This window comes from Planococcus citri, chromosome 1, assembly GCF_950023065.1.
Source record: "Planococcus citri chromosome 1, ihPlaCitr1.1, whole genome shotgun sequence".
Classification (NCBI taxonomy): Eukaryota; Metazoa; Arthropoda; class Insecta; order Hemiptera; family Pseudococcidae; genus Planococcus; species Planococcus citri.
The window spans coordinates 78779317-78806921 of record NC_088677.1 but is presented as its reverse complement, the minus strand read 5'-3'; the positions used below and the strand labels follow the sequence as shown (position 1 = coordinate 78806921).

General features: G+C 35.0%; 3 protein-coding genes and 1 long non-coding RNA gene across 4 annotated transcripts in view; 2 read left to right on the top strand and 2 right to left on the bottom strand.

The window, feature by feature from the left end:
* Positions 1–663: 663 nt before the first annotated feature.
* LOC135834939 (retinoblastoma-like protein 2) lies at positions 664–4441 on the bottom strand. The gene is made up of 3 exons (XM_065348938.1): positions 4271–4441; positions 3129–4152; positions 664–2989 (listed from the first exon to the last, which is right to left on the bottom strand). The coding sequence occupies exons 2-3, from the start codon at positions 3880–3882 to the stop codon at positions 1029–1031; spliced, it is 2715 nt and encodes a 904-aa protein (XP_065205010.1). The 5' UTR covers positions 3883–4152; positions 4271–4441; the 3' UTR covers positions 664–1028.
* Positions 4442–4724: 283 nt separating this feature from the next.
* Positions 4725–5826, top strand: RpL38 (ribosomal protein L38). The gene is made up of 5 exons (XM_065348861.1): positions 4725–4874; positions 5139–5162; positions 5344–5404; positions 5493–5615; positions 5701–5826. The coding sequence occupies exons 2-5, from the start codon at positions 5160–5162 to the stop codon at positions 5748–5750; spliced, it is 237 nt and encodes a 78-aa protein (XP_065204933.1). The 5' UTR covers positions 4725–4874; positions 5139–5159; the 3' UTR covers positions 5751–5826.
* Positions 5827–6492: 666 nt separating this feature from the next.
* LOC135834932 (uncharacterized) overlaps positions 6493–27605 on the top strand; it is a 124740-nt gene continuing 103627 nt past the window's right edge. The window contains exons 1-2 of the long non-coding RNA XR_010556796.1: positions 6493–6801; positions 7243–7319. This is a non-coding gene — a long non-coding RNA (uncharacterized LOC135834932). The remainder of the gene's footprint in view (positions 6802–7242; positions 7320–27605) is intronic.
* The window catches only part of LOC135834779 (uncharacterized), a 63376-nt gene continuing 43644 nt past the window's right edge, over positions 7874–27605 (bottom strand). The window contains exons 3-4 of the mRNA XM_065348750.1: positions 24523–24693; positions 7874–8233 (exon numbers count right to left, since the gene is read on the bottom strand). Of these exons, the coding sequence (XP_065204822.1) occupies positions 8112–8233; positions 24523–24693 (293 nt within the window). The 3' untranslated portion in view covers positions 7874–8111. The remainder of the gene's footprint in view (positions 8234–24522; positions 24694–27605) is intronic.

Below are 27605 nucleotides of genomic sequence, written 5' to 3'. Positions count from 1 at the left end.
TTTTACACAAATGAGATTTTTTTTGTTTAAAAAACTGTATTAATTTTTATTTTCTTATATCAATGAATAATGAACATTTTTGATGAGAAATTTTTCCAAAGATGTGAGCATATTTACCTATAGTTTCCATGGGATGATCATCTATACCAAAAAATAACTTCTCTAAAAATGAACGTAGGTTAATTGCCTAAAACTGAGTTATGCAACGTAACAATTTTTTTGGCTTGAAAAACATGGTATTTTTTCAACAAAAAAAAAAATGAATAATGTGAGAAAAACTGTCAATTTTTCAAAAAAAAAAAAAAAAGAAAAAAAGATTTCCCTACCAATAAGTTGTTTTTCCTTACAAATATTAGTCCAGTTTTCTCCATAAAAGAGAATTTTTGGCAAAAAGTTGTATTTTTTCAAAATATAATAATTTTTTTTGCCAAAAAGCGCTTTTTTTAGAAAAAAAAAACGAGCACCTTTTTCCAGGAACAGCAGTTTTGCTAAAAATGAGGATTTTTTTCTCAAAAAAGTGATCATCCTACCAAAATACGAGCCCAATTTCATTTCTTCAAAACTCGAGCATTTTTTTTTCAATAAATGCGAATTCCTTCGAAAAAACGACCATTTCCAGACGCGCTTTTATCCAAAACAATAAGCAGAATTCTCGTACACGAATAAAATGGCGGAAAAATCCAAAAATATATTCGGACAACACACAATAAGTATTTACAAGTCTTGCACAAAAATACTACAAATTCTATCAATGATAGGAGAGGAGGTACTTATCAAGAAAGAAAAAAAGAGAAAAAAAAACACAATTCATAAAACACGATAAAATACGAACATAGGATAACTCTATAACCACTACAAACTAAAATAATAATTAGCAAAAAGGAAACAATTTCGAAGACAGATAGAGAGATAGAGAGAGAGAAAAAAAAACAAATAAAAATAAACGTAACTGCGAGAACCACGAAAAAAAAGTAAGTATAAAAATTCATATTATACTTAAACGATACAAAATACATACGCGATTAAATCTAGAACTTATTGCGATCTTCTATGAGATCTTGTAATTTCGCAGACCCGTTTCGAGGAACAAATCGTTTAATTTGAGGCACTTCATCGTCATCCTCTCTGTTTAAATTTCGTTTAACCGATCCCAAGCCCAACGACATCATGTTATTTATGGCGTGCAAATCTTTAGCCGGACTGCGACTGAAATAGTAACTAAGCGGTTTTATCGGAGAAGGGGGGATTTGTTCGGTGTTATCTAAACACCTTATAAATATGGGATGTTTATCCGATACCCTTCTGTAGGGCGAGTTGGTCTTGGACGATTTACCCATCGGTATAGGAGTTAAATTGATATCTCCTTTTTGGTTCGATTTCGTAGATAATTTCCACGCGAAGCTTTGAGTTACTTTGACGTACACCTTGTTGTAGAATTTAATCAGGTCGCCTCGTCCGGGAGATGTGTCTTGGGGGGTTGGATTATCTGTAGATGAGTCGTTGGTGGTCGACGACGACGACGAAGGCACATCTACTAATACGTTCCGGTAAATACTGCTCACCGCCTGCGGCTGACTACGGTAACATTTCATGATCTCGTGAAACGTCAGATTCATATCTAACACTTTGCAGACCACGTACAAGGTACACATTAGGATCTGATCGAGGTGGCGGTTCTTCATCAAGCTTATATGGTTCTTGATGACGTATTCGAAACACGTCCATATTTTAAGCCGCACCTCTTTATCGTTTATGTTGAGCTTTTCGCAAAGGTCTTGCATTCGGACCGAAGCAAGATGGTAGAATTTTCTAAAGAACAGTCCCAACGATCCGCCTCGTTTGGGTTTCGATAATACGCCATTTTTGCCAATACCTTCGCTAGTTCTAGAGACCGATTTGAATTCGCCCAGTTTGCCCGATTTCACCGTCTGGATCGAGTAACTGTTACGTTGCTGAGCTGCCTCGAACGAGCTCAATTGATGAGGCAGGCAGACCTCTTCGCAAGCAGGAATGGGCAGATTTGATTCGTCGATGACGGTCCACAATGGACTGCTGCTTTCCCACGACATCGTTTCCAGGATCTTCTCTTCGACCATGTTCAAATGTTTGACCATATCGCGAGATAATTGTATTTCGGTTCGGACCACGAGCTCGATTATTTTGTAATAATGGTAGGCTTCTAGATGTAACGCCTCCAAGATCCAAGAAAAATCGTTCGATGAAGTATGAGCGAACACGACTACTTCCATAGCGCAACCGAACAACGAACGAAGGAACAAGTCTTGTTTGAGAGATTTACCTATATCTGGTTTATTCATCTTGATCTCTTCTTGAGCGATATCGTCTAGCAATTTGAAGAAGAATTTCTCCGCCATGTCGACTCGTCTTCGAATAAAATCGGTGCTTCTGGAATCGCCATACTGAATAATCAATTCGCGCATTTCGGCCACACATCTCTTGATCTCGGTTTCTATTTCAACGACGGTCTGTTCGCTCAGTTTACCTACATCGCGTAGAGATTGACTCAGAGGTGTTCTTCGACTATTCAGAATAGTCTGCAATCGTATCACGTTCTCGCTAGCGTTGATCATCGGTGTATTACCGGCCACGTTGGCCAAGCTGTCTCGATTCTTCAAATACTGGCGTCCGGTCAGAGGAGTGAGCGTGTTGGGGTAAATTATCGAAGCCCTGTCGCTGTCGAATTTCTCATCGGTACCTCCACTGGCGGCAGATTCCCCTTTGATGGCTGGATGTTCGCTGGATTCGTCGGCTTGGTCTAGAACCATGACTCGTTCGTCGAAATCACCTACGCTCAGAACATATTGTTCGTAACACTTGTTCACCGAACGGTAGTTCAGGTCGAAGACGTCAGGATGAAAGATCTCGGTGAAATTGGACGAATCTCCTTTCAAAACACCTCGTTCGAATAGCTTGCGAATCTGCGGCTTCCAGTTATACTCGCGTACACCTTTGGCGTCGATAACAATCCCTGCGAAACGAATAATAAATTAGAAACAATCTCCAGCTGAAAGTATCTCCACTATAAGTAAACAAAAATGGACGAATTCTCATCGACAAAATACACCCGAAACCAGTCGATGATTTCTAAATATTTTATCTATATTTACCTTCGTGTATTTTACACAGCTCGTCTATAATGCAAATAGGTTCGACGGGAGGATCGTAATCTTCATCGAACGAGTGTTCAGGTAACCCGATGAATTTTTCGTTCAATATATCCCTTCTATCTGAAGAAATAGCGTTCGCGTAAATCATATCGCAGCAAGCCAACAAAAGATGGAACGAATTAACTAAATCTTCGCTAATATCCGGATATTCCGACTTCACCACAAGGTACAGAGTCCAAGCAAACTCCATCAGTCTAGTCGTCGTGCACGTAATACCTTTACCCTTCTTGGCCACTTTCATTTTATCCGGATCAGTCGACTGTTCTTGGTTAAACATATCGTAAAATATAGACCGGAATTTCTTGAACACCAAAGCAGATACGGCGAATTTTCTCTCCAAGCAGTTAATCTTGCTTCGGAAATCGGCCGAAAGTCCGCCCATGTTCGCCCACTTGCGACATTTCTCGATGAATTGGATCAGCGTCAAGTCGCAGATACGAAGGAGTCTTGTAAGACTAACGAGATTACCTTCGATCAGCGTATTCGTACGGCCGATAGCAGGTACCGATGATTTTCTGCAAGCGACGTAAATAGAACAAGCGAGCCAGTGTAACTGGTTACCTTCCAATGTATAGTTACGTTTCGTGGCTACGTAACTATTCCACGATATGTTGTTCGACTCTTTGTCTAAGTTCAAATCGGCGCATAGTTGTTGGTGTTTTTTGTAGATCTCTTCGGTTTCCGATAGAACCATTTTGGGTGGGTTTGTTTTTTATACAGATTACAACGTACTGTACTGATTATAGTAGTAATGGTATAACGTTCAACAACGTACCAAAGCTGGTTAATTCTGTTTCATGCTCTGAAGAGTTGTAATCAGGTTTTTCAATTCGTTTTTGTCGAATTCAATCGTCGTATTCTTCTTCTCAATGGTGTCAGATGAAGCTGATTGGGCGATTGTATGGAAAGTGATTTGAGTCAAGGTGTCTTCGATCGATCTGCACGAACTGCTACCGATAACTTGCTGTAAAAATAACGACGAAGATTAGAGAATAGAAACAATGAAAGGACTATACTTAGCTAGAGAAGATTTGATTACTATGTAGTTAGAATATCGATAGGTAAATTACTGATGAACTTACCTTGATGTTCCAATCGAAGTCTAGTAATTTCTCAACGCTGGAGGATTGATTATTGTTCATTTTTGGAAGAAATTATGCACAAATTATCGAATAATAACATTTTATAATCTCGAAGACCGCTTTTTTTCAACAAACACAAAGCACTTTGCTCTCGCAAATTTTTTAGCAGGAAAAAAATTTTTTCGAACGAGTATCGCGATATTGTGATGCTTGTTTTGTTCGATTGACGTCTGAGAAAAACGCAAAATTGAGTTTTGTTTTGCAATTTTTTCATTCATCGAGTAAAGAAAAATTAATTATGATTCTGAAATAAATTCAATACAATAAATTGAACGTAAATTTGACATTTTTACACGAAATTATTGTCTACGTGATTTATAAACCGTAAAAAAAATAAAAATTTTCCTCAGAATTTCACACGAGGTATTTTTACTGCGATACCTTATCAAAACATATGATCGATGACGTCAGAAAAAAATAATCAAAATCGTCGAACTCCGCAATCCAACAAATTTCCAAAATAATGGATTGATGGCATTTTCAACATCTACAACACTTTCCGTCAATTTTTGTACGAATTCTTCGGATTTTTTACGAATTTAAGGTAAGATTAATTAATTATAATTAGTAGATACATTCGGTAGTTATTCCCGAGCTTCTATTTTATTCTTATGTGGTGCTACACTCTCACAATAATGTGTATATTTGGAGTACATGTCGCCGATTGATCGGCGTAAGGTACCCATGTGTTTCTCGGCTGTAATCCACATAAGCACTCGTTAAATATTAATTTTCTCATCGAATTTATTCTGTTTTACGTATTTTTTGAACATATTACGACTAATTTCTGTTCGTTGGTCTGTTTCAGGTGTAAGGACTCGGCTAAAATATGGTAAGTTGATCTTTACTATCTGTCAAAATAGTGATAGCTTGAATATAGCGTGTTATCGTTCTGTCCGTCGAATTGAATTTCATCATGTTTTGTCATTCCTTTTTCTATCAATTTGACGTGAACCAAGACGAAAACACTGAGCTTGATTTATTCTAATCGTACGTTTTTGTTTCGTTTACAGCCTAGAGAAATTAAAGAAATTAAAGAATTCCTTATCAAAGCCAGAAGGAAAGACGCGAAATGTAAGTTATTATTCGACTTTCGAGTATGGTTTACGTAATAGTATTTACATCTGTCGCATATTTAATTAACGTTGTTTTGTAATTACAGCCGTTAAAATAAAGAAAAACCCCACGAATGTGAAATTCAAGGTCCGCTGTTCTCGATTCTTGTACACCTTAGTTATCACCGATAAGGAGAAAGCCGAAAAATTAAAGCAATCTTTACCTCCTGGTGAGTACAATTTGGCTGAATGTTAACTCAACTATGGTATTTGCACTTGTTAGAATGTGTTTTTGATGTAAATTGTGTTCCGTAGGTTTACAAGTCAAAGAGATTAAATGCAGAAAATCGAAAACCACACCATAAATTCGTATTTCAACTTTAAAGGACTTGTTTATAGATGTAAGACGGTGTTTTTTTAATAAATGCATTCAAAAACTTGTCTACGTTTATTAAATTTGTTTTTTAATTACGGTGTTCGTATTATTATTTATTTTAAATTACTGTGTTCTTGGATGAATATTTCTGTAGGGTTAGAAGTGTACTCGTAATTTGGTTTGGTTTTTGTATCTTTGGGAGTTGAGACTCGTTTTCTTGGAATATGAAGTTGAATTTTATCTGTTCGGAATTGTTGAATATTGAGCTTTAGCATTATTGAAATCTGTTCAAGTGATACAAATTTTGATCTCTCGGAAATGTATCGTATGAAAGAAGAGTGCGAAGCTGCGAACTAGATGCTCTATTTCGTAATTTCAAATGCCATCGTATCATCGTAATGAATTACTCTAAGTCAATTGGCGTTCTGAGGTCCATTTTCATACAAAGATGTGAAGTTGAATGGGAATAAAATGACTCGAATGATCAGTAACAATAAAATATATACACAGCTATTGAGCTGTATCAAAATGGTGCATTCGTTGCTAAAGTGAAGGGTTGAAAAATCTGATGAACGCTCTTTGGTCTTTGGTCAAGCTTTTAAGGTTACGTTCTTCGAAGAAAGTGTATGGTGATTTGAATTTTGAACATTCGATTCCTAATCTTTTCTTATCTTCGAATTTTGAACTGAACAATGGAAATGGGGTGAGTTTCTGTCGCTGGTTATCGCTTATTGATGACTCATATTATGGAGCGTTCAATCGATGGCCATTTTGATTGTTCATTGTTATATTCGTTACTGTTGATATAGTTGATCATGTTTGCAGATGTGTCTTGTGTTCTGTTCTCGTAATGATTCTAATTTTTAATTCGGTCTCGTCAGAATTGTAAGATGTTGTGGTCAATTAATATTAGGTATATTTATAATCTTCTTTTCTTAGTCCGGTGATCGAAATACACTCACTTGCTAGGGTTGAACCGGTTGCATTGAGTTCCATCAAGAAGTCGAAGAAAGATCAATTGAAAACATTGCTGAACTGAAGTACGTAGAAAAGAGTTAATTTAATTATACTTAATAATAACCTGTAATCTAGGAATTCTAATGAAAATGGGAATACTAAAATAATGTACGAATGTAGAAGTACAATTCAATAATGGATTCCAGTGTTATGTATTTTTTTCACCGGTTACCGGACAAATTAGCTGAATGGGAACAGAATTCTTTCAATTATTATATTGTCTCTCATAGACCAATACAAGTCTGTTAATCAACGATTGATTTATTGAAAATCTTTCTAACTGAATTTGGAATTTTGTCAAATACTTACCTAAATATACGGTTTTGTACAGTTTTCTGTTTTTGAAGTTCATGTCCGTCAATTTCAAATCATACTTACATGTTATTGTAGCTTTACCCAGTTTTTAGGAATAGGTACCTAGTTAATGATTTCTCAAAAATTAATCTTCTTGATTTATTTTTCAGCTCATCAATGCCTAATCTTCGTCATAAACTGTTGAGAAGGACCCTGCAGCTTCCATCTATCATGGAAAGTAAAAAGGGTGAGTTGAATGAACTGAATTTATTTTATTTTCACCATTAGTCGATTATTTCTGATTACTGAGTCGCTGTTGACCAATTTTATGTAATGTTGACTCCAAGAATGCAGATAATTTCCTGTTAAAGGGTAATGGAATCAGAATTAAGACCATGAAAGTAAACTGTATTCGTGGTGAATAATCTCGATGGAAACTGTAGACCTACCTACTTGAAAATCTGAAAAATGAAATTGGGCAATAGATGAACGAAAAAATAACCTTCAACAGCTCCTACCGAGACAGCTAGAGCTTGCAAAAAATTGAACCCAGATGAGTTTTTTCAAGTTTTAAAAAATCGAACGAAATGTTTTTGTCTTGTTTCATTCGAAATCGCTGACCTCAAAATGTATTTTTCATTTTTGGTTGTCTTTTGTCTTCATTTTTCATCTTGAATTGCAATCTGTAAAATTTCAACGTTTTGAAACATTTTTTTTTTTTTTTTTTTTTTTTTTTAAATATCTCACAGAGATTTTTTATTTACCTACGAGGGATGAAAGAATGAAATGAAACAAAATAAATCTCCAGGGGTGTATATGTATTTGTATTATACACAAGCTATACACTGCATAGTTAAACTACAAAATATTATAGGTATATAAATAATTGAATAATCAACAAAATACTTAACAAATCATCAACTACGTAGCATTCAACATTTTCATAAATAGGTAGGTAAATCGGTAGGGGTTTTTAATTATTTACAAAAAAAAAATGGTAAATGTGGGTAAATAATTATTAAAAATTAGGTAATCATTTTTATGCAATCATGACCACGTGCTCGGGTTCAGGAGACCAACAATTATCTGATAACCAGCATCCGATCACAACCGTGCAGAATCCTATCAGCAGTGCCAAAATTATGTACAGCTGTGCTTTTCCTGCAAGAAAAAAAAACAAAACGAAAAATAATTAAAATAACTTTAAAACTATTCAAAAATTACCAAAAAATTATGAAATTGTAGGGGGGAAAATGTCAAAACTTGCGATCAGAGGCTCAACTTTATAGTGGTCTTCTGTTTTTTTTTTTTTTTTTTTTTTTTTTACAAAAATGTTCGAACTGGATAAAATGTAAACTGAAAGAGTATAAAAAAATATCACCAGCCAAAGTTTCAAGAGTCAAGTCCATTTTTCGATTTTTGATAAATTTTTTAAGAATAAAAATCTAATTCAAATTGATTGACCCAGAAAGCAGAATTGCGGTTCGTGAAAAAAGTATTCACTCCAGCTTCTGAAATTTAACCTGGTGATATATTTTTACATGATTTTTCGATCTAGCTCAGTCCACTTTAGACATTTCTGTACCAGTTGGAATACCTTCTTTGATCTTATAACTTATGTTTGAAAACAAGGCAATCTGGTAACATTATAGAATTCACTACCGCTAAAACACCAGCTACCTATATATTTCACGATACTTTGAAAAATACTCTCAAAATCCGTCCAGGAACTCAGCTTAAATCCCTCGAGTTAGCAGTCATCAACAATAAGGTTAGCGAAATTTATTCATGGAATTTTTTGTTTTGTATAGAAGATAAGACGTCATGAATACATTACTATGCTCTTCCTATATAGTATAGCAATAGCATCCGTTCCATAGGCCTCTTAAGACTCAAGACGCATATTCCATTTATGAAATATTAATTGTAATGACGAGTTATGTACTCGTAGTAACGTTGGTATAGGTACAAATGGATGGCAACCAGGCAGGCATAATATGCGGTGGATTTTTTCAAATTATAATAAACGCAGGGATAAAGAAAATTGCACGTGAGCTTACTGGGTAATTTTTTTGTATATTTTGGTGATGGAGGTGGCGGGGAGGGGGGAGGTTTGGCGCAGAAAGATTTTGATTTTTGCAGGGGCTCGAATAAGTAGGTAAGATTCAATAATTTCAAAAAAGAAAAAAAAGGTGCATTCTGATGAAAACCCAAAGAGATGGAAGGAGGGGTCTAAGTAGGTATATTATTTGGCTCAAACCTCTAGGGATGAAAAGTGAAAGTAATAGTTTTTTTGAAGGAGAGGGATGGGGGAGGGGTCGACTGAAAATTTTCCGACTGATATGGGGGAAAACTTTAAAAAGTGTCAATTTTTCCGATTGATATGGGTAATAGGTTAGGTATGGTTTATAAACATTTTCAATTTTCCTTTTTGGATTTTTGGAGGTCTCAAATGTGAATTTTTTTTGCTTTAAAATGAAAACCAAATTAGTCTAAACGAAGCGAGGGCAAAATCTTTTGAAAATTTGCACTTCGGGAAGCGTAAAAACGATGTTTTTACACGCGAGGAGTTTATTTTTTGGCTTTAAAAAGTTTAAAATTTGATTAAAAGAATTTTTTGTGTTTTTTTTAAAAAAGAAATTTTAAATTTTGAAAAAAAAGAAAACGTGTCCGAACGATGCGAGAGCAAGACTTTCAAAAATTGAAATGACCATTTTGGCCAAAAAACGAAAATTTTTCCTGAAATGTGCAGTTGAGCAGACTTAGAAATGAGCAATTTCTCCAAAAATGTGCAGTAGTTGGGTAAAAAAAGAGCAGTTATTTTACTAAAAATGAGCAAATTTTTCTTAAAATGAAAAAATATAGCCTCAAAAAATGCTGAACAATTTCTCAATTAAAGAGCATGTTAAGCAGGTCAAATAATGAGCAATGTTGCCAAAAATGTAAAATTCTGACACGAAATAAGCGATCTTCTTTTTTTTCTTCAAAGTGAACAATTTGGTCAAAAATGAGCAGTTTGGAAATCTTTTCTCATCAAAATGAGAAATTTTTCCACAAATGAGAAATTTAGCCAAAAAAGAGCAATTTTTCTTTAAAATGAAAAAATTGCTTCAAAAAATGAAAAATTTCTCAATTAATGAGCATGTCACCTCACTCCTCAGCAATTCAAAAAATGAGCAATTTAGCCAAAAATGTGAATTTCTGCCACAAAATAAGCGATCTTTTCCTTTCTTCAAAATGAACAATTTAGTCAAAAATGATCAATTAAAAAAAACAACAATTTGGCCAAAACAGATGAAATTTACCTAGTTTAAAAAAAGAGAAATTCAACCAAAAAAATGTGCAATTTTTCCCAAAATGAGCAAATGAACCAAAAATGAGAAATTTTTCCAACAATGAAAAATTTAGGCAAAAACAAAAACTTTTCCAAAACGTGAGAATTTTTTTTTTTAATGAAAAAAATGCTGAAAGATTTTTCAATTAATGAGCATGTTAAAGAGGCCTAAAAATGAGCAATGTTGCCAGAAATGTGAAGTTCTGCCACAAAATAAGCGATCTTTTCTTTTCTTCAAAATGAACAATTTGGTCAGAAATGATCAATTTTTTCAAAAAAAAAGCAAATTTGGCCAAAACAGATGAAATTTACCTATGTAGTTTAAAAAAAGAGCAATTCAACCAAAAAAAATGTGTAATTTTTCCCAAAATGAGCAAATAAACCAAAAATAAAAATTTTTTCAAAACACGAGAATTTTTTTTTTTAATGAAAAAAATGTTGAACAATTTTTCAATTAATGAGCATGTTAAAGAGGCCTAAAAATGAGCAATTTTGCCAGAAATATTGTGAAGTTCTGCCAAAAAACAAGCGATCTTTTCCTTTTTTCAAAATGAACAATTTGGTCAAAAATGATCAATTTTTTCAAAAAAAGCAATTTGGTCAAAACAGATGAAATTTACCTAGTTAAAAAAAAGAGCAATTCAACCAAAAAAACGTGCAATTTTTCCCAAAATGAGCAAATTAAACCAAAAATGAGAAATTTGGCCGAAAATTAAAAAATTAGCCAAAAATGAAAAATTTGCCCAAAAACGAGCAATTTTTTTTTTACCTAAAAGAAAAAAAAATGCTGAACAATTTCTCAATTGATGATCATGTTAAACAGGCTGAAAAATGAGCAATTTGGCCAGAAATGTGAAATTCTGCCACGAAATATGCGATCTTTTCTTTTCTCCAAAATTAACAATTTGGTGAGAAATGAGGAAATGACCAATTTTTTCAAAAATAAGCAATTTGGCCAAAGCAGATAAAATTTAATCAAAAAAATGTGCAATTTTTCCCAAAATGAGCAAATAAACCAAAAATGAGAAGTTTTTCCAACAATGAAAAATTTATCCAAAAATGAAAAATTTATCCAAAAATGAAAAATTTCGCCAAAAATGAAAAATTTTGCCAAAAATGAAAAATTTTCCAAAACGCGTGCATTTTTAAAAAAAAATGAAATAAATGCTGAACAATTTCTCAATTAATGAGCATGTTAAGAAGGCCAAGAATGAGCAATGTTGCCAGAAATGTGAAATTCTGCCACAAAATAAGCGATCTTTTCTTTTCTTCAAAATAAACAATTTGGTCAAAAATGATCAATTTTTTCAAAAAAAAAAAAAAACAATTTGGCCAAAACAGATGAAATTTACCTAGTTTAAAAAAACAGCAATTCAACCAAAAAAAATGTGCAATTTTTCCCAAAATGAGCAAATAAACCAAAAATGAGAAATTTGGCCAAAATGAAAAATTTGCCCAAAAACGAGCAATTTTTTTTTACCTTAATGAAAAAAAAAGCAGAACAATCTCTCAATTGATGATCATGCTAAACAGGCCAACAAATGAGCAATGTTGCCAGAAATGTGAAATTCTGCCACGAAATAAGCGATCTTTTCTTTTCTCCAAAATTAACAATTTGTTGTGAAATGACCAATTTTTTCCATTTGGCCAAAGGAGATGAAATTTAATCAAAAAAATGAGCAATTTTCCCCCAAAGTGAGCAATTAGATATTATTTCAAAAAATTAACTAATATATGAGCAATATTGTTTTCAAAAATGAACAATTTCGCCTAAAATAATCAACTTAGCCAAAAAGTAAGCAATGTATTGTGTTTACCTATACACAAAATTTCAACGAAATCTGTCAGAAAGAACACGTTCATGAGCGATTTTTTTATTATCAAACTACATATAATTATTTTTAGTAGGTAGGAAAGTATATTTTCTTGTGCAGAACATGAACATACAAAGCCAAGCATCTCAAAATTTCAGCAGAATTCACATTCTTGCTCGAGAGCGAAACGAAGTCAAAAATTTTTCGAAAATTAACTTTCAAAAGTTTATTGAAAACATGAAATTATCACTACAAATTTAGGTACATACATACACTTTTCAGCAAACTTGGCCAAAAATTTCCAGGTGAGTCAGCATGTGGGCCCGAGCTCACCCGACCCATCACCTCCCCCTTAAGCGAGATTAGGTACAAATGAGCTTAAATCTACGAATAATTAATTCTTCTTCTTATAAATACAAAGTTCAACCAGCATCAAAGACATGCTTTTGCATTACATACAGAAGAGATATATCTACTCGTATATTCTCGTACAATAAATTATAATTATGATCGGTGCACCGCTGGTATTTTTTTTCGCCAGACGACAACGACGTAATCGTTCGTTACTTTGATTAAACAATAATTCAATTTGACCCGAGTTTTTTTCCCCTTTAGCACTTTTTTCACCAGATTACATATATTTGCAACTCTTTCGTATCGTATTACATTCTAGTTCCCGGAGCGGATGAGACCGAAAAACCCCGGCTAGCGTTTAAATTAATCCAGCTATACGTAATTTGCGAAATCGAGAGAGAGAGGCGAGAGCCTTACTCGAAGGTTAAATTCATTTTTGCCAGATTTTCAAAACGCAAAGGAAACGGGAAAACCACTAAGAATGAAAACACGAGTACAACGTGATAAATAATTTGTAGCCTACTACCGAATATAAGAGGTCTATGCCAGCTAAAAATAAAAAAGAGGAAAAAAAATGGAAAATAATACGCCATGGAATGTTTACTCGGACCATAGTGCGGCGTCCGTCGTCCTTTCTCCCCCCTTTGCCTCTTTTTTCTCTATTCTCACAACGACTCTGTCAACTACATGGAAAAAGATTTCTATGGGATTATTTTTTTGTTTACGTTACCACCGCATCGTGTTATTTTTATGTTATTTTACTTGGTTTTTAAATTTTTTCCCCCTTTCTTCAACCCCCTGTTATGAGACTTTCGCGATATATTTTTCTAAATAGGGGAAAAAACTGCTCGAGAGTCATCTGTATTGATATTGAAATGGCGGAGGGGTAGAAGAAATGGTAAATAAAAGATAAAATTTCGATAATTGTTTAAAATGGATATTCGTGGTTTTTAAAAATATGCCTTAGGGTTTTGTTGACTCGCAAAATGATAATAATAATTAGGTATGCTTCGGAGACTGAATTTCATTCTGTTTTTCCATAATTTTAATCTGAAAACTGAGTAGACATTTGGAACCCACATTACATTAAAAGAGAGGGGAGAGCAGTTGAAAGATCCAAAATTTGTAAAATTAGTAATTATTTCATTAATTTCCAGCCATCAAGACACGTGAAAAATTTCACTCCTACACACGTCCAATACAAGCCATAGAACTCATACCTACATTTACAACTTCAATTACTTAAATAAAATGAAAAATACACGAGAACTTCAGCACACGTTTCAAACCACACACACACACTCACGCATGATAAGTAGATACAGATACTAGATACATAAATAATTCAAACGAATTGCGCATTTCGAATGTACTTATTCAAACCCATAAAACTGTCCATACAAAGTTGCAAAGATGGAACAACTGGCACAACGATATGCAGGGACAGTATACAGAAGAAAGATTTTATTAGGTAGCAATAATGGAAAAAGTACTCGAAATAATAAGTAGTATAGCAAATAAGTACGACGACGAGTTATTGTCCTCGTGTGCCGTCGTATTAGCGAATTAGTAGATGTAAAAGTGCACCGAAGACGAGAAGAAATGGTCGAGGGAATTGTCGCGTACAGTAACTCTCAGTCCCGCAGGTCTTTCAACGGCACCGAATTACGTACGAATGAAGTAGCTAGCTAACTTTTTGTATGAAAAATTACCCCAATGGTGTGTGCAGACTGTGAACTGTGTACTGGGTAGGTACTCAAATAATATGGGTAATGATCTTGGGAAATGCATGAATTATTGTATCACGATTCACGTGTTGAATTGCACGTACGTATATAGGTACGAGTAGTTGGTAAATTGTGTAGTTTTGCGGTGAAACGAAGTTAATTCGAGAGAAAAGGTACGCCGAGGGTTTTGAAGATGTCAACACGTGTTTGAACATCATTCAAGAATGAGTGAATTAAAATTACCTACACAGCGTAATTTTACGTATGATTCATTTGCGAACGAACGAATATGGTCGTCTTTTTTATTACCTAGGCATAGCCTACATAAATAAAGGCGAAGGCGAAAAAGTTGTACAAATTTTCATTTGCCCTCTAAAGATAAGTAGAAAACTGATTTTTTTTTTCAAATCGGGCCCTTTTTATATTAAGGGTCCCTTATTGGAGGAAGAAAACCTAAAATTGACAAAAAATTTGAGTTTTTTTCCTAGGCATTTCAACTTTTTTCCTTCTTGGTGTTTCCTTCTTGGTGCAGTATCACCCCTCCGGGGGTATCGTGATTATGATGCACAGATCGCAGTTTCCGTGACCCGATACACCAGCTCCCCCCAACAGTCCCTCTTTGGGGCGTTCCTGACGCATGCTAGGAAGCTGAGCCCAACGACCTTACAAATAGAGTCTGTTCATCTCGTGGAGGAGCATCCACGCCCTCTTGTTCCCTCCACCTTGCGTTGGATATGAACAGGGACTCAATCGCATCAGCCCTTGTGACAAGCCCAGAGTATTTGAGGATTCTGCTGAGAACTACTGTCAACAGCCTTTCCTGGACACCAATTTCCCTCAGGACGGAAACGTTGGTCCTTTTCTCGCCATCCATGGGATCCGGAGCATTCTTCTCCAACACCACATCTCGAGCATGAATCAATTTTTCTTCTGTCTCTCTCGCATACTGTCCAGGATTCTGACACATAGAGAAACACTGAGAGAACAAGAGCATTTACAAGCCTTATCTTATCTTTAGTGTCTTGCTCACCTCTGCATCTGACCAAATCTTCTTTAGGCGAGAGGGTGAGACATGGCGGTTCTCGTGATTTGTGTTTGCGCTCTGTGTCTTATCTCAGCTTCACTGCCTCCTTTCCCATACAACAATGACCATGCTAATTTCAATGTGAATGTCGACCCATCCACATCCGTCAGACCGTCACTTTTGGATGCCACATGTCGATGTGAATTTCGACTCTGTGTCGAGCCAATTGTTGATGTAATTGTCGACCAATGTTGATCAGCATTTATGTTGACAATTGGCTTGACACAGGGTCAGAATTTACATCGACATGTGGAGTCCAAATGTGACGGATGTGGATGGATCTACATTGGCATCGAAATTTACATCGACCTCCAGCTACACAAAATTGTCGAATTTTAGTTTCAAAATAGAAATTTTTTTCCAATTTTCTCTTACACATTTAGGTGGCCATTGCTTATGCTGAAAGCGAAAGCAGCATCGACGCGGAGGCCACCTCTGAGAAGTACAGACAGAAAGTCCATATTCAGTATACCTAGTTGAACATTAAACTCTTTATACTGAAAGGTGCAATAGGTTATCTAAGAGTGCTAAACTAATACATTTTCATGTCGATGACATGTCGATGTTAATGTTGATGTGAAATTCAACATCAACAAATACATCCACAATATCAACTTAATTTTTCACATTTGAGAAATCTTTGAAAATTTGGTTGATGTTAGTGTCGATGTATTTGTGAACGATTGACTTTCACAGCGACATAACATCAACAACCTCCAAACTATGGAAAAGTGAATAATTTTATCAAGGCCATTAAAAAATTTTTCTTCCTTCAAACAAAGATCATCTTTTCAAATGTTTACTGAGCTTTTAAACACTGAAGCAGAAATTTTAATTCTGAAAAATTGGTCAACATAGTTATGGATGTAAATTTTGAGCATCAAATTTTACATCAACATGTCGACATCGCATGTCGAGGTATCAGAAATAATGAGAAAATTTCAAAAATTTTCATTAACCTGGCTTCTTTACGGACAGAAGATTCCTATTAAATAACTTATTGGTCACTTTTCCATCATCATGTTGAAAAAAAAAAACGTAGTGGATGTAAATGTCGACGTCGACAACTGTTGTATGGGTTGTTCTCCACAATGGATCCCAGGTATACAAATTGGTTCACCACTTCAATTCCCTCAATTTCCTGGAATTCAGGCGAGTTGTTCTCAGGCTGATTCACAATCATAATCTTTGTCTTTGCTTTATTCATCAGTAGGCCATATTTTGCACTGACCTCTTCCAGGTATTTCAGAAACCCCTCATAAAATCCCCTCATAAAAGCCTTGTGGCATGTTGAGGCGGTGAGGGTGTGCACAACTGTATCCCAATATTCACCCAATAAAAAAAAAAAAAAAAAAAAAAAAAAAGGTAAAAAAAAGGTATTTCAGAAAAGCTGTCATATTTCTGATATTTCTGACACTTGAGGCAATGAGGGTTGTGTCATTAGCACAATGGAGGTTTGACATTCATACACCTGGGATCGACACTCCTCCCTGCCATTTGCCTGAGCCATCATCATTGGTGCTTTCTGATACAAGTAGCTGTGCTGTAGATTCTCATGAATTATATATTCTCCACATAGATTAAACAGGAGTGGGGACAGAATGCAGCATTGCAGCCCTGTCGTACTCCTCTCTCTGGGTCTCTGGGTGGAATTTCTCCAACATTGTTTCTATGTCAATTCAAACATTTGCCATGCTCCCCTCATACAGTTGTTTTATCAGCCACACCAGATGTATTGGGGCGCCCATCTCAAGTAGAATTCTCCACAGTTTTTGCCATTGTACGCAGTCAAACACTTTCCTGTATCTACAAAACACAGCACAGTACACACATTGTACATATTATTGTACTTTCTCAATCAGCAATCTGAGGTTGAGGATCTGCTCCCTAGTTCCTCTTCCTCGCATGCTTGTTCTGGAGGGATTTGACTGTGCATGACTGAGTATAACCTGTCATATACAATCTTCCATAGTACTTTGCTGGCGTGACTTATCAGAGAGATTCAGAGTTTGGTCAGTTTGGTCTGTAGTTCTCACAGTTTTCAGAAGATCCTTTTTTGTACACAGTGACATAATATGTCTACTGTTTATAAATCCAAAATTACATCCTACATATTTGGTGCCATAAGGTCTGAGAGTGGAATTTTTGTGCCCCTGCTCCAAAATTTTACGTTTTTATTGAAGTTTTTTTTAGTGTTGGTGTTTTTTTAAAATGTATAATCTGTCACTACAACGAGCAAAAAAGTTACTAGCAACATGGGCCTAACTGTTCATGGGAGCGAAAATAATGTACCCAAAATGTACCACTTCCATTTCCAAATTGTTTTTTTTTTTTTCTGTAAAGAAATAAAGTTGTGAGGAGAGTATGTTGAAGGACAGGTCCTGTATTCACAAACAAAATTTCTACAAAATCTGCCAAAAAAAAAAAACACATCTAACAGCAATTTTCTTATTATTAAAGCTTAACTTTCAGTGTCAATGTACATATAAAACATGATCACCAATAAATAACTATAACCTGATCCTTAACTGTAATTTTAGGAAATGAATAACCTCAATAGTCGGGGAGTCCACATAAGGATCTATTGCACCCCCTCGGTCGATCCTCCGGGACAACTTTTTTCTTAGAGGAGGCGTCTTAAGGAACATTTTTAGCCCTTGTCCTCTAAAAAAAAGTGGCTCCACTTACCAAATGAGTTACCTGCCAAAATCCTGAATCCGAATTCCCAAACGGACATTTCCCAAATGGGATATTTCCCGAATCCATTTTCCTGAAACCCAAATCCCGAACCCAAAATCCCGAATGACCACTTTCCCAAATGTTTTTATCCCGATTTTAAAAATCCCGAACTATTAATTTTCCAAATTTTCAATTTTTTATTGCGAATCTGATTTTTTCAGGACTACTTTGAATTTTGAATTTCAGCATTTATAATTTTTCATTACATTTGCGTTTATTTTTCATTTTTAAAGAATTTGCCTCGAGTGGTTTTCGAAAATGTCAATTTTCCAATATTTTTTCCGTGGTGGGAGGGGGTGGGCGAAAGTTAACAATATCTTTACCATCTGAATTTTTCGTTTTTAGAATTCGTCAACTTGTTTTGAGTGTTTTTAAATGATTATCATACTTTTTGAACGAAGCTACATATTATTTTGTACATAATTATTGTTTTAAAAAATGCAAATTAATTCATTGAAAATTACTTCAAAACGCAAAGCGAGGCATAACATTTTTGAAATTTTTTTTAAGCTTATTATAGCAAAAGAAATTTCTTTCTTGTCGGTTGAAAAAATTGTTCGGTTGTTGATGCGAATATTGTTACCTATTCATTCAATTTAAACAAAATATTCCCCTATTTGTTTGATGAAATCGAAATCACGTTCTATGTACGTATAATTCGACGAAAAAACAATACGAATATTGCCTTCAAACGTGCACCAATCGTGAAATCTTCCCGTCGACGTAGCTAATGTTGCATAACCTCTATTTAAAAGGCAGGCTTCGTAGAGCTTTACAGCACACCCTGTACATATGTACACATATAAATGTATTTTTACATACGCGACGACGACGGCGATAACGAAGTCAACTCGTTTCGTTTTGCAAAAGCAAGAAAATCTACATGTACGTCATACAGCTTCGTTTGCATCAAACTACATATGAAGAGTGATATTCCAAAACTCGCTTTGTCCATTTTCACAACTTTTCAGGAGAGAGGAAAAACAGGATCCCTTTAAACGGGTAAATTGGCTTTTTAGGCGAGTTTAGCACTTTATTTGGGTGGATATATGATGTAGGAGTGTAGGTATACATTTCATCCACTAAATACTGCTGAAAAAAATTTCAATAAAAATGGACAAAGCGCGTTTTGGAACATTATTTTTTTTTTAAATTTTTAGTGAATTGGCTATTTAGGTGAGTTTAACACCTCATTTTGGTAGGTTGATGATGTAGGAATGTGAGTTAATACTTCATCTACCAGGTACCACTGAAAACCCAACTTTGATAAAAATGGACAAAGCGAGTTTTGGAATATCACTCTTCATATGTATATACGTAGGTATACGTAGTCGTACTTATTAATCAAATTGATGGAGGAAAAAATTGAAAAAAAAAGTAACGTTGAAAAGATATTTTTTTCTTATAAATCGCGGTAAATTACAAATGTAAATTTTCGATTTTTCACAACTCGACGTCGCCCGTAGATATAGCCTCGTTCCGGTGGCGAAATGGAACAAGCGGCGTATAAAAAGTACCTAACCCTTTTATTGTGCTAGGGTTAAACGATCCGAATACTGTATACATATTTGTACACGTACGACTAGGTACGTTTAACTGGATAAAATACAACACAATATCGAGGTAATTGAATTTTTCACCGTTGATAACTGGCGTATTTCCTTTACTTTACGTACCTCTATACCTATCTACTCGTGCAACATGCAAAATTCAAACTAGCAAATTTATACCTACATATACGAATGAACGTTCAAAATTGTAGGCTCTACAATGCGTAGCGTACGTAATACGTATAAACGAATAGACAAAGTTTAAAAGATAAATTACATTTGTAAGAGCTCTTTAATATAGGCATCATACGGATGGAAGGCGATATAGCGATGGCGTACGAGGGGGCCGATATTCATCTTTATTTGTTTAGTTGAAATATGGGTTTCGGTTGCTGGAAAAGTGTTCAAAGGTGTACCTCTGCTAAAGCCGGATCTGTGGAAAAGTCGATATTTCATGCGAATACCTCGGCGTAAGCGCCAGCCGAGGACCAGATGTCCTTTGAGAAACGCAGCCCGTTGGGTAGATTAAGATTCATGATCGTGTACCTAGTTACGCGAACGTGAGTCAGCTCAGCTGCTATGTAGTCGTATTTTGTCGATTTTAACGAGCTGTATTCGATGATAGGTTTACCTTTACGTCTATGATAATTCTAACCTAACGTACCTGCTGTCTGAAGATGTATGGTGCGATTTACCTTCGAGAATTTCTAATGAGATGGGTACAGGGCAGAGGTATGAAAGGGTAAAGGTGCTAAGTTGATTAATGATTATATCGATGAGAATAATTTAAGGACGGTGTCGAGATTAGCAACACTCAAAATAGCAGAAGGAAGTAGATGCGTGACTGAAGTGATGTGTCGTGGAGTGGGGAAGTAAGACTGAAATTTCTCCAATTTTTTTTCGCCTGATTTTCTCAAGTTTTTACCCCAAATCCCCCTCCAGGATTTTTTCAGCTAATTAGTCAGATGTGATTTGAACAAATTTTGGAAAGGAAGTTGGAAACAAAAATGTGTGATAACTCAAAATTATTGTTAAAAACGATGCCTCCATGTCCATAGTTACAAAAAATTTGAATTGTTCTATTGCAATTTTTTTAGGCGTTTAGTCTCTGAAAATGAAATATAGGTAACTATAGACAGCTAAGCCAGGTGCAGCTGTAACAGTGTGTGTTGCATTGAAAAAAAAATCATTAAAAATCGCTACAAAACAATTTATCAGAAATGAAATAAAAAATCGCCACCCAAGATTCATTCGATAGATCACTGCTGGTAAAAAATATTTCAAAATGCGAAGAATTTCATTTGTTGTAATGAACTCCGAAAAATCAATTAGCTGCCTGCAAATAGAATTCAACGCTAAAATTTCATTTAAATCCAAAATTAGCTAAAAAAAAAAACACACAATGAAAAAATGTATTTGAAATCGCAGAAAAATTTTGAACTGAGTAAAAAAGTAAAATTCAAAATCATTATGGGTAGGTAAATATAGAGAAAAGAAGATAAAAAAAAAACATGAAAAATACCTATTACAAAAAATAATTTGAAATCTTGCGAAATTCCTTCTTTTTTGCTGGGGAATGTTTCTGTGGGTGTTTTGGCCAGGCTTGTTAACCGAATGAAAAAAATTTGGTCAAGGTTATGGTTAAAAATTTAGATTAAAGATCCCCCCCCCCGTTGATCCTCTGGAACCTCTTTTTTCTTACAGGAGGAGTCCATAGGAACATTTTTAGCCCTTGTCCTCAAAAAAAGCAACCCTTGCGTTCCAACATAGGACTTACACGAAATTTTTTAAAACGTACGAAGGTAGGTCGACAGATCAGGCAAAAATTTATCACCTGTCAAAATTTCAAGTGCCAAAGTGCTTTTTTCGATTTTTGGTGAATTTTTGAAAATCAAATTTGTATTTGGACAAAAATGAGGGAAAAAATCAAAATTTTACCAAATTGACCAAAAAAGGTGAAATTTGGGATACATCCTATTTTCGACATGTCAAATCGATTGAAAACTATTTTAAACAGTTTTAAGCAATTCTGGAGCCTCCAGCAGATCTTTGAAAATTGAATTTTCCCAAAATTTCATCAAATGAAGATGGAAAGTCGAAATTCATTCTGCAAACTAATTTCAATACGCTACGAAGTCAACTGCAGGTGGATTTCAAGTCGTTTTGGAGGGGAGCCTCCAGCGACTTTTCGAAAATGACTGAAGTCTTCACCAGATTTTAGAAACTTGAAAATTCCCACAACATTTTATCAAATGGAGTTAGCAAGCTGAAATGTACTTCGTAAACTAACTTCAAGACGATATGAAGTCGACTGCATGGTAGTTTCGAATTGTTTTAAAACTTCCAGCTACGTTTTGGAAATTTCAATTTCCCAAAAAACGCCATACAACCTTTTAAAAAGTCGCTGGAGGCTCCAAAACGACCTTAAACCCACCAGCAGTCGACTTCGTAGCGTATTGAAATTAGTTTGCAGAATGAATTTCGGCGTTCCACCTCCATTTGATAAAATTTTGGGAAATTTCGAGTTCAAAAATCTACTGGAGGCACCATAAATTTTCAAAAAGTCACTGGAGACTCCAAAACGACTTGAAATCTTCTTGCAGTCGACTTCATAGTGTATTGGAATTAGTTTTCAGAGTGAATTTCGACATTACAACTACATTTTAATAAAATTTTGTGGAAATTTCAATTTTCAAAAATCTGCTGGAGGCTCTAGAACTGCTCAAAACGGCTTGAAACAGTTTTCAATCGAGTTGGCATGTCGAAAATAGGATATATCCCAAATTTCAGCTTTCTTGGTCAATTTGGTAAAATTTTGATTTTTTCCTTCATTTTTGGCCTAAATTTGAATCGAGAAAGGCACTTTAGCACTTGAAATTTTGACAAGTGATGCATTTTTCCCTTAATCTTTCGATCCACCTATGTACACTTTAGAAAATTTCGTACAAGTCGGTAGTCGAAAAAGTCCTGCTTCTGTCAAATTTTCAAAAACCCTTGTTTTTTGTCAACACTATCAAAATTTCTGAAAGTGTATTGTTTTATTTGCTAAAATTTTCAAAAAAAGTCTGTCTTTTTTTGCCTAAATGCTCGAAAAAGATCTGTTTTTTCACCAAAATGGTAAAAACAGTCCTGTGTTATGCTATAACATTATTTTTTTTTAAAATGTGTTTTTTTTTTGCTAAAATCTTCATAAAAGTTTATTTTTTTCAAAATTATCATAAATCGTGTTCTTTTACAAAATTATCTACAAGGTCATTTTTTCCCCAAGATTGTCAGAAAATTCCTGTTTTTTTTTGGTCAAAATTTCTAAACAAAAATATTGTAAGAAAGTCTTGTTTTTTTTCCAAAATTGTCAATCAAGTCATTTTGTGGCAAGATTGTCAGAAAAGTCCGGTTTTTTTGACCTTTATTCTTTTCAAAATTTTTACAAAGCTATGTTTCGATGAAAATTGTAAAGAAAGCCCTGCTCGGTTGCTAAAATTGTAAAGAAAAGTCTGTTTTTTCTAAAATTAACTACGTTTTTTTTGAAAATTGTTAATTTTGTACCCCTATTTTGAAGTCTATTTTTTAGAGTTTGATGTTGAATTGTCATCAAAAATGAGCTCTGTGCTCTTAAACATCCAAATTTCGATACTCAAATAGAATTTTTTTGAAAATTGTGAATTGTACCTCCCTCTTTTGGAGCTCTGTGGTCTCGTTCAAATCAGAGCCAGACACCTTGAAAAGTTCCTCCTGCAATGGTCTCAACTCAATGTAAAGGTCTCTGCAGGATTTGGGTCAGAATCTTTCGACTCTTTTTTCTCGACCCTCCCCCCTGCCCCCTGAAATGATAACATAAACTGCAATAACTTAAAAAAAAAAAAAAAAATGAATCTGAACTCATATTTTGAGATTGATGGTTGACTCTTTCAAGGAATTGTGCACCAAGTGTGTCGCTATACCTGCCTATATTTTCCTTCATTTTCCTTTCTCGGTCATATTTTAACGAGAAAAGAGCGATGAACCAAGACCAAGGGTGCAAAAAAAAAAACATTAATGTAAATATCGACCAGTAACCTATTCCTTCTCAGAAATCTTATTTCGCCGTTTGTTTCTAAAACAACAGCTAATTTAATAACGAGAAGACTAAAAGTCATCAAAAAAGTTAGAAATACAAACGACTTTTAAATTTATTTATCCTTCGCAATTTTATTGTCTGTATCTGTCAAGTTGTTCGTTGTTGAAGAAAAAAAAAACACCTAATTTACAATAAGTAATTATACGAGTCACTCTGAACGGAGCTATTAATTTGTCCACTATCCATTTATTTTTCCCCACCATTCTCCTCCATCCAGATCTCTCCCAACGGCCCTCGTATTTCCTCGAACTAAACGTTGCAAAATGAAAATAATCGATGTACGAGTCGACTAGGTAGGTACGAGTATGTACATTGGCTACAAAACATCATACGGAATACCCATCATTAAGGAAACTTTTCTCGCATCCTCCGATCAATTTTAATCGAGATTTTATGCAAGTAGAGTTCACAAAGTACCATAACAGGCCTTCTGAAATTACCATAATGGATCCGCCTCCACCCCCGCAACCATCACTGCAGCCAGCGTCGTTTCAAAATATACAGCCCAAAGGTTAAACACACATCTTCAGCATCCTTAGACATATACCTACTCCCACTCCGTATACGCAGACTTGCAGCTTCTTTGTGAGATGTTAATATTTAATGAAATCACTTTCTTATTACCCCGAATAAATATGCGAGTGGGTATACTAATATCTCCGGGCTTATTTTCTCTTCCTTTTAGTGCAACGACCGAGTATATTCTTCTATCGATATATGTTATTACTCACCTAAGGGTGCTTTGCTATTCCACATACTCTTATGAACGCTGGGATCGCCTCGACGCCATTCGCGATATAATCTATTTCGTCTGATTTCGGCCGTCGTGCTAAATTCGGAAAAATTATACAGGGTGCTTTCCGTTATCGAGTCGCTATGATTGGTGTTGGCATTCAGCAAACCTGAAATCAACCGAAAGAAATATTGTTTTAAAAGAATACCGTGATAGGGTTATTTTTTAGCGCGAAAAGCAAAAGAAAACTCTTCGTCGAACATTTTTCATAAACACCTACAAAGCGTTATTAGCATTTCATAAGGGAAGTTTTTTTTGCTTCTATCGTTTATTGAATCAGTATTTTTTCTGCAACTGACATATTTGTGAGATGCAATTTCGAGTATAAATTCTTTTTTTTCTGAAGCTGGTTTGGGATGGGGGAAGTTGTGGAAGTGGTGTGAATTTGAAACTTGCACGTATACAGTGTGTTTGTTAGATTGGTACCTATTAAAATTTTAAAAGTCGTTTTGTCGTATTTTTTCAAACTTTTTTTACTGTTTCAAAGTGTTTTTGAAGTGCAGTTTGTGTTTCTAGTTGTTTTTGATTGATTTGTTTTGTTGAGATGAATTTTAGAAAAATTTTCGTGATTATGAATAATTTTCTACTTTCTTTTATAGTTTTGTTCGGTTCAAGGTCATTTTTAAAAGTGAAGCAAATGTGGTTGTGTGACATATCGATTTAGATGTTTTGACGTGTACCAAATCCGATTTTGATGTTATTTTCAATATTTAATGGTCCTAATTTTGAAAACGTAAATTGAAACGTAATAAAAAAAAACATCCTAAGGACAAGGAGCATTTTAAAGTCAAGAGTGTTGGGTACTGTTGAGCATCGCTGCTCAAAGCCAACTTACTTTCAAAAAGTTGGCTGTACTAACAAAATGGCGGTCATTTTGATTGACAGTTCAGACGAAATTGCAGTATTTGCTTTAGGACTCCCACACAATTTTTTTAACTGGATAATGCTAGACTGAAAAAGCATGCAAAAGTTTATCATCAGCTAAAATTTCAAGTACTGAAGTGCATTTTCAAAAATAAAATTTTGCCCAAAAATGAGATAAAAATTAAAATTTTACCAAGTTGGCCTGAAAACTGAAAAGCTTAAATTTGAGAAATTTCCTCTTTTTTACCTATGCCAAGTCGATTGGACGCGGTTTCAAACCATTTTGAGCAGTTCTGGAGCCTCCAGCAGATTTTTGAAACTTGAAATTTCCACAAAAGTCCATCAAATGGAGTTAAAATCAACTGCAGGTAGATTTCAAGTCGTTTTGAAGCGTCTAATAGGCAATATCTACTTTTTGAGACTTCATGGCTGATAAAGTACCAGTAATTTCTTTCAAAATCGGTGTATTCCGGTTTGAAATATATTTTTGTTCATTGATTTCATACTTCTTTGAAATTTTGTAAAATTACTCTTCCGCCAAACTATGAAATTAATTTCAAAAAGTTGCTGGAGGCTCCAAAATGACTTGAACCCATCCAGCAGTCTAGTTGTTAATGTGTTTAAGTTGGGAGTGCAGTGTGAATTTTGGTCATCATCATCATTGAACTTCGACCCAGTGAGCTGTTCAGCCCGTCAGAGAAACCGTAGAATAATTGCTTGCCAATGTGTCATCAAGTTTTTTCTTTTGTCTTCCTCTGCTCCTCCTGCCAGTTGGAGTGTATGCTTTGACTTTTGGAGGGGACCGTTTGTCAGGCATTCTATCAACATGTTTTCACCATCTTTCTGTAATCTTTCACCCATCCCATGATTAGCTCTGCTCCTTACTTGTTTAGAATGTCTTCATTCCTTTTCCTAGGGCTGTATACCAATAAAAGTAGCAAAATACCAATGCCAGGAATACCGACAAATTTTAAAAAAATTTACAAATACCGTTTTACCAATACCAATTAGCAGACAGATGAAGTACCAATTTACAAAATACCAATAAACTTGTTGAAACGGTATTAATACCAAAATACCAATACAGAAATAATTTTCAATGGTATTATTTTGGTACCGATTTTGAATTTTCATATGGAAAAACTTGTAATGTAACTCCAAAATTGAGGTGTTTGTAAATAAAAAAAATTGTAAGTCCCAAAAAAATTAAAAAAATTTGGAAGTTTTTGATTTCTTTATTATTTTGTATTGAATTTTCATCCTTCATTTCCTTAAGTATTGAACCGTGGTAGGCGATATGGTCAATTTTGGCCTAAAAACACACTTTTGTATTATATTGGTACAATACCAATACCAATACCAGATACTGAAAAAAAATCCACAAAATACCGAAATACCAATACCAAAATAACATCTGTATTGAAAAATACCGAAATACCAATACCTGATATCAATACTGTTCATGTTCAACAGTATACAGCCCTGCGTTTTCCTATCACATCTGGTATATCTTGCCATGGCTCACACAAATCTCATTTCCGCTACAGTAACTCTGCTTTTTATATCCTTTCTCATTGTTGAGAGTCCCTCGGTGGCATAGTAGTTAGAGACGCAGACCCCCATTCATGAGGTACCTGGTTCAAACCCAGCTACAGAGGCAAGCTGGTGAGTGTAATTAAAAATTGTACGTGCAATTATCAACATTACACGCCAAGTACTGGGGGACTACCAGTTATTAGCCGAGCTAACAGATCATGCACACCATCTGTTAGAAGAATCAAAAAGCTGAAACTGGTTCGAGCATCTATAGAGGTCAACACTGAGGAGCTCAGGGTCTCTAAACTACCAGGCTAGCTCCAAGGTGCTTGTGTAGATGTCACTAGTAAGCAAGTGGGAAACTACTAGTGGAAGCTTGAAAATAAATTTCCACGAGATACGTCATCAACATGATAGAGGCAACACCAACATAAACGATGTTAGCCTAAATACCCAATTTGGCATAAGGGTGCGCATTGATTTGTACGCAATTGCAATACCACCTCAAGCAGTTATAGATACAACTTGATGATGATAGCAGAATTGGTCTTGCTAGCATATTGTAGATTCTTATTTGAGTTTCGGCTTTGACTTTTTGCACGGGAATGGCTCGGTTTATTG

Bases quoted from the DNA above. Each gene is read 5' to 3' on its own strand.
- LOC135834939 (XM_065348938.1), bottom strand. From the start codon at position 3,882: ATGGTTCTATCGGAAACCGAAGAGATCTACAAAAAACACCAACAACTA. The intron at 2,990-3,128 runs GTAAATATAGAT...TTCGTTTCGCAG, and splicing joins GCTGTGTAAAATACACGAAG to GGATTGTTATCGACGCCAAA.
- RpL38 (XM_065348861.1), top strand. The intron at 5,405-5,492 runs GTAAGTTATTAT...TTGTAATTACAG, and splicing joins CAGAAGGAAAGACGCGAAAT to CCGTTAAAATAAAGAAAAAC. The intron at 5,616-5,700 runs GTGAGTACAATT...TGTGTTCCGTAG, and splicing joins AAAGCAATCTTTACCTCCTG to GTTTACAAGTCAAAGAGATT.